This window comes from Lycium barbarum, chromosome 7 (assembly GCF_019175385.1).
Source record: "Lycium barbarum isolate Lr01 chromosome 7, ASM1917538v2, whole genome shotgun sequence".
Taxonomy (NCBI): domain Eukaryota; kingdom Viridiplantae; phylum Streptophyta; class Magnoliopsida; order Solanales; family Solanaceae; genus Lycium; species Lycium barbarum.
This window is the reverse complement of record NC_083343.1, coordinates 71,620,989-71,627,215: the sequence shown is the minus strand read 5'-3', so window position 1 is coordinate 71,627,215 and position 6,227 is coordinate 71,620,989. Positions and strand designations below refer to the sequence as shown.

Sequence of the window (6,227 nt, the reverse complement as noted above, 5' to 3'; positions counted from 1 at the left end):
CAATAAAAGGACGAAAGCAAAATTCTGATGTTCCACAAACAGTGACGTACTCAACAAGGAATAACTCTAAGAAATCTGTTAAATGATTGTTAAATCCTTATTCTGGAACATAAGACCAGTGAAGTCCCAACAAGAATTTCATAGAGTTCAAATGTTAAATAAGCATCAAAAGTTCTTTTTGGTAGCTCTGATGGAACCTTTTCAGCATCAGAGACAGATTCAGAAATATAGAAAGAGACTTGGAATGCCTTATGCTAATTTCAACTGTAATGGTAAAATCTGGTTTTTTGTGCAACACAATGTAGATGTTGAGGTTCTGTTGGATACTGAACAATCCATTACTGTAAAGATGATTTTCAAGATTTGAATAGAGATATGGTGGTTACAATGGTCTATGCTAAATGTTCAGAAGTGGAGAGAATGCAGTTGTGGGATAGTTTATACTTCTTGGCTAGTAACATGACATCTCCTTGGCTAATTGGTGGAGATTTCAATGTTATATTGAATGAAGAAGAAAAAATAGGAGGTTTAGCAGTATTGCCACAAATATATGAAGATTTTGCCTTTTGTTTGAATTCTTGTGAATTGCATGCGATGGCTTTCAAAGGGAGTCCTTTCACCTGGTGGAATGGTAGAGCTGCCAATGACTGCATTTTGAAGAAATTGGACAAGATTGTGCATAATGATACATTTCAGAATTGGTTTGGACAGCTAGAAGTGGAACATTTCTTAAGGACTGGTTCTGATCATGCACCATTACTTGTATCTTGTGGAGTTCAAGTGGACAATTTTATTAAACCATTCAAATTTCTCAAATTTTAGGTGGAACATGATACTTTTCTTGACTTTGTTAAGCGGCAATGGGAAGTAGCCTTATCTGATGATGTGTTTCTGTCCTTTAAACTCAAGATGAAGAAACTGAAAGCTGCTTTAAGTACATGGAGTAAGGCTACTTTTGGGGACATTTTTAAACAACTAGTAATCAGAGACGATATAGTTAAGATTAAAGAGCAGTTTTTTGAGGAGAATCCATCTGAAGAAAATAGAAGGGTCATGCAAAGGGCACAAGCAGAACATAAATTGTATCTTCACTATGAGGAAGACTTCTGGAGGCAAAAAGCTGGAATGGACTGTTTCTCAGAAGGTGATAAGAATACAAGATATTTCCACAGTCTGGTAAAAGGAAGAAGGAAAAGAATCCAGATTAAGAGGATTAAAGATGCTACTGGAAATTGGCTAGAGGATGCTGATAGAGTTGCTGCTGAAGCTGTTAATTTTTTCCATAAGCAGTTTACTTATGAGGAGGTTAGTGAAGATTCTCCAATTCTTAATCATATTCCTGAACTTATTAGAGAGGAGGATAATATACTACTTGTTGAATAACTTACTATGGAGGAAGTACAGAAGGCAGTGTTTGAATTAAATAGGGACAGTACCTGTGGCCCTGATGGATTTTCTGGTATCTTTTATCAGAAGTGTTGGGAGGTGATCAAGGCTGATGTATTTAGTGTTGTTAAGCTTTCTTTGAAGGACAGACTCTTCCCAAGTCAATCACTCACACTAATCTAGTTTTGTTGCCAAAGAAGAATGTTGTTGGGTCATTCTCTGATATGAGACCTATAAGTCTTAGCAACTTTATCAATAAGGTCATATCAAGAGTAGTTCATGACAGATTGGATAAGTTACTCACAAGGGCGATTTCTCCAAATCAATCAGGTTTTGTTAAGGGCAAGAATATAATTGAGAATGTATTGTTGACACAAGAAATTGTTACTGATATAAGGAAGATAGGAAAACCAGCAGATGTTGTGATTAAGTTGGATATGACAAAAGCATATGATAGGGTCTCATGGTTATACCTCTGTAAAGTGATGGAAAATATGGGATTCTCTTCAGTTTTCATTGACCTTATATGGAGGCTATTGGCAAATAATTGGTATTCTGTACTTCTAAATGGTCAGGCACATGGTTTCTTTCACTCTACAAGGGGTGTCAAGCAGGGGGATCCACTCTCTCCTGCTCTTTTCATTATAGCTGCAGAAGTTCTTTCAAGAGCATTAAACTCTTTGTTTGATCAGCCTAGTTTTGTTGGATATGGGATGCCAAAGTGAAGTGCTGAGCTGAATCATCTGGCATAGGCAGATGATACAATCATTTTTTTCTTCAGAAGACAACCAATCTTTATATATGATCATAGACACTCTTCAGGAATATGAGAAAATATCAGGACAGCTGATCAACAAGAGGAAAAGTTCTTTTTATATGTTCAGCAAAGTATCAAATGAGTTAAGTCAGCAGGTTGCAGCAGTAACAGGATTTGTGAGAGGACAATTTCCTTTTACATATCTTGGAGTACCAATTACTCATGCCAGGAAAAGGAAAGTGGATTATATTGAGTTATTGAAGAAAGTCAAAGACAAGTTGCAAACTTGGAAAGGCAAGTTACCGTCTTATGGAGGAAAAGTAGTGTTGATTACAAGTTTCCTTCAAAGTATCCCAATTCATGTTCTTTCTGCTATAAGGCCTCCTAAATGTGTTATAAAAGAACTACACAGGATCTTTGCCAGGTTCTTTTGGAATAATAAGGAGGAAGGAAGATGTAGACACTGGTCATCTTGGCTTAACATGTGCATTCCCAAACATGAAGGAGGTTTGGGTTTCAGGTCTATTTCTGACATGTCCAAAGCCTTATGTGCTAAACTCTGGTGGAAGTTTAGAACCACTAGTTCTCTTTGGGCTAATTTCATGTGGAACAAATACTGTAAGAAGCAAACTCCTTAGGTGGTTCAATGGAAGGGAGGGTCACAAGTCTAGAAGATGATGTTGGAAGCAAGGGAAAGTATAGAGCAGGAAATCTGGTGGGAGCCAAAGATTGGAAGTTCAAACATTTGGTTTGACAATTGGACTAAGTTAGGTGCTCCCAGCTATGTGGTTCCCCAGTCTTAGCAAATCAATGATCATGCTGAAGATGTTTCTGAGCTTATGTCAAATGGAGGATGGAATATCAACAAACTTATGCAGCTGTTTCCTGAAGATATTGTGCAGCATATAATACAGGAAATTGATATTAAATATGCATCAAATGAATGGGACAGACCTTGGTGGATGATGACAAGCACAGGAAGGTTTACAGTAAGTAGTGCATGGCAGTTATTGAGACAAAAATCTAATGTAACAGTGCCATTTCAGAATATGTGGATCAAAGGTGTGCCTTTTAAAATTTCATTCTTCATGTGGAGATTGTGGAAGTTTAAAGTGCCAATTGATGAAGTGGTGGCAAGTATTGGCATTCCTATAGTCTCAAAGTGTTGTTGCTGTCATACTACTCAAATTGAGACTATTAACCACCTATTTCTGTGTGGTGATTTGGCTACTAAGGTATGGAGATTCTTTAATATAGGGGCTGGATTGATCATGAATTGTATTTAGGTGAAACATGCCATAAGAAGTTGGTGGGAAGAAAAATGCCATTTCAAAATGAAGACCATATACAAAGCAGTGCCTGCATTCATTGTGTGGCAAATATGGAAGTGGAGAAACAATAGGCTACATGGTGGTAATATGAATCTGAATAGAGTACTATATGACATAAATCTGAACATTTATATGTTATGTAAAGTTCAGTTTCCTGGGCTAAATATTCCAACTAGATGGCATCAGATTATTCAGTTCTTTGAAGGATATAAGCCAACTGTTATATGCAGAATTATTAAATAGATGAAGGTTGCATCTGGATTCTACAAATGTAATACTGATGGAGCTGCTAATGGAAATCCAGGACCAAGTTCTGCTGCTTTTTGTATCAGAAATAAAGAGGGAGATTTGGTGTATGCAGCTGCTAAAATTCTGACAGATGGATCAAATATTGTTGCTGAGGCTGAGGCTATTAGAATGGGACTGATGTACTGTGTGGAAAAGCAACTGTTTCCATTGATTATAGAGACTTATTCCATGACCATGAAAAATATAATAAATGCTGAATGGAAGATTCCTTGGAGCATCTCAATGTTGGTGGATGATATCAAGAGGATGATGGAAGATCAAACAGTGACTGTGGAGCATATACATAGAGAAGGAAATGGACTTGTAGATTTTTTAACTAACTAGGTTTTTGATTTTGCAGGTGCAGTTCAGTTTCATAATTTTCAGGAATTACCAAGTCAAGCTAAGAAGATTCTGAATATGGAAAAAAGAGGAATTCCTAACTTGAGAATACGAACTCTTCAAAACAAAGCACCAGATTAGTCTTTGACACCAGAACTTTAAGCCATTGCTGAGTACAGTTTTTCAACAAATTGTGAGTAATTGCAGCATATGTATTGGGGTGGTATCAGTGTGCTTGGCATGCTTATTCCTTAATATAAATGGTGTGATGCTCATGATCTAAGTAGTAGATTGTACTAGTGATGGATCAAGTAGTATAGTGACCTGGTTTTCATGCAGAAGGTGATATACACAGCAATATACAACTACTTTCAAGATTGCCTGAAGAATGATTCAGAGGACTTGAAGCTTTCCACCTGTGAGACTTTAAGGTGTGACAGAAGTTATCAAGCCAAGGCTCTTGGATTCTAGTTGGTGTAATATGTTCATGTCTACTTCTACTAGCCATAAGTCACTAGATTTTGTTTTTCTTTCATTTTAGATCAATCTTGTTGGATTGATCTTTTTTTGTATTTTTTGTTCTTTGTTTTTAGCTGGATCAATCTCTTCTGGATTGATATGTATATATTTTCTTTATTAATAAAATTCCACCTGCATGGTGGCCTGAGTTTAAAAAAAAAAGTTTACGAAAAAAAATTATTAGCCGTGTTTGGAAAATTGGTTTGTTTTGACGACTTACTTACCTAAATTACTAAGTATTTTCCTAAGTTCTAACATACATAATGGGTTCCAATAATCACGTATATCACTACATATACAACATATATACATAAAGGATGAAGAAAGAGAATCAGATTTCCAACTGATGGGCCTACCCTGCCCATTAGTGCCATTTTCACCCACTGGCTGGGCCTTCAAGACATATTAGCTTCCCTTTCACATTTATTTCTCATGGACTCGATCAAGAAGAATGTTGGGCCTTTGGCCCAACGAATTTTGTGCAGTAGAAACCCCCCCAAAACAATAGGATTTTCATGCAAGAAAAGAAGAAAGGAATGTAAATTAGAGAATACCCAAAAGATTCTAAGTACAGAGATATATGACATATTGATGTGTTGAAATGAAACAATTACCACTTTTGGAAGAACATTTAGGCAGGCAGAACACATATTAATATTTATGAATTAAGTTAAAGGCCAAATCCATGACTCAAGGCTATAGGCCCAAAAATACAAGGTCCACACGAAAACAGAAAAATAAAGAAAAGACATAGGGCCCAAATACACAATTAACATAAAATAGGTCACAAGATTTATTCCTAGAGTAAGTATACATTCACTTCCATCTGATATACCACTGATATACACAACTATAGGGATGCCAAAACAGCACCAAAAGGAAAGCTTTTACTTCCTTAATCCTAATGCCACACAAGATCCAAGGGATTTCATGAATCCCAGGCATGGTAGACATTAGGGAAAGATTATGCTTAATCCCCAAGTGCTAACTTGCTTCCCTATGTTTGTGCTAAACTCAGTACTATACAAGAGAAACGATATTTGCACACATAGTTATACCAGGCCAGAATTAGTTAAAATCATAGTTAACAAACTGATAAAATCCTAAGACCAAGTTCACAAACATACAGCTCAACTGAGTCCTAAAAAAAGAGGTAAGGAAAGAGGAAAGGGAAAGAGATGAAGACATAGACCTCAGTTGGCAGAATGGATCAACAAATAGCAAGCAGAAAATTCTCATGTGAAGACAATCAACCAAAAGAAAAACCAAGTCTGGATTTATGTTCACCAGTGCAGGTAATGTTTAGCAGTAGATTACAGAATTTCAGAGATAGAGTACTTGAACTTATGTGACTCAACATTGCTTATTCTACTTTCCTCTTTAAAAGGTCTACTCCTTTTTTAGTTAGCATTCCTAATGCAGCCAAGATTACATCAACACAATAATTCATTCTCCTCTTTTCTTTATTTACTGGAAAACAGTCATCAAGATATGTTATCATATTCTATCCCCAAGTTAGACAGGTGATTCTACTAATCAGTGATGATTCAACACTTAGGTCATGAGGAAATCATTACAAAGAGCATGATCAAATAAGGTCATAC

The 6,227-nt window shown here is 36.3% G+C and overlaps 1 protein-coding gene across 1 annotated transcript; it reads left to right on the top strand.

Annotated features, from left to right (window-relative positions):
* The first annotated feature begins 375 nt into the window (after positions 1–375).
* Positions 376–1,383, top strand: LOC132601529 (uncharacterized). Its single transcript, XM_060314609.1, has 2 exons — positions 376–762; positions 823–1,383. The coding sequence occupies exons 1-2, from the start codon at positions 376–378 to the stop codon at positions 1,381–1,383; spliced, it is 948 nt and encodes a 315-aa protein (XP_060170592.1).
* The last annotated feature ends 4,844 nt before the right edge of the window (positions 1,384–6,227 follow it).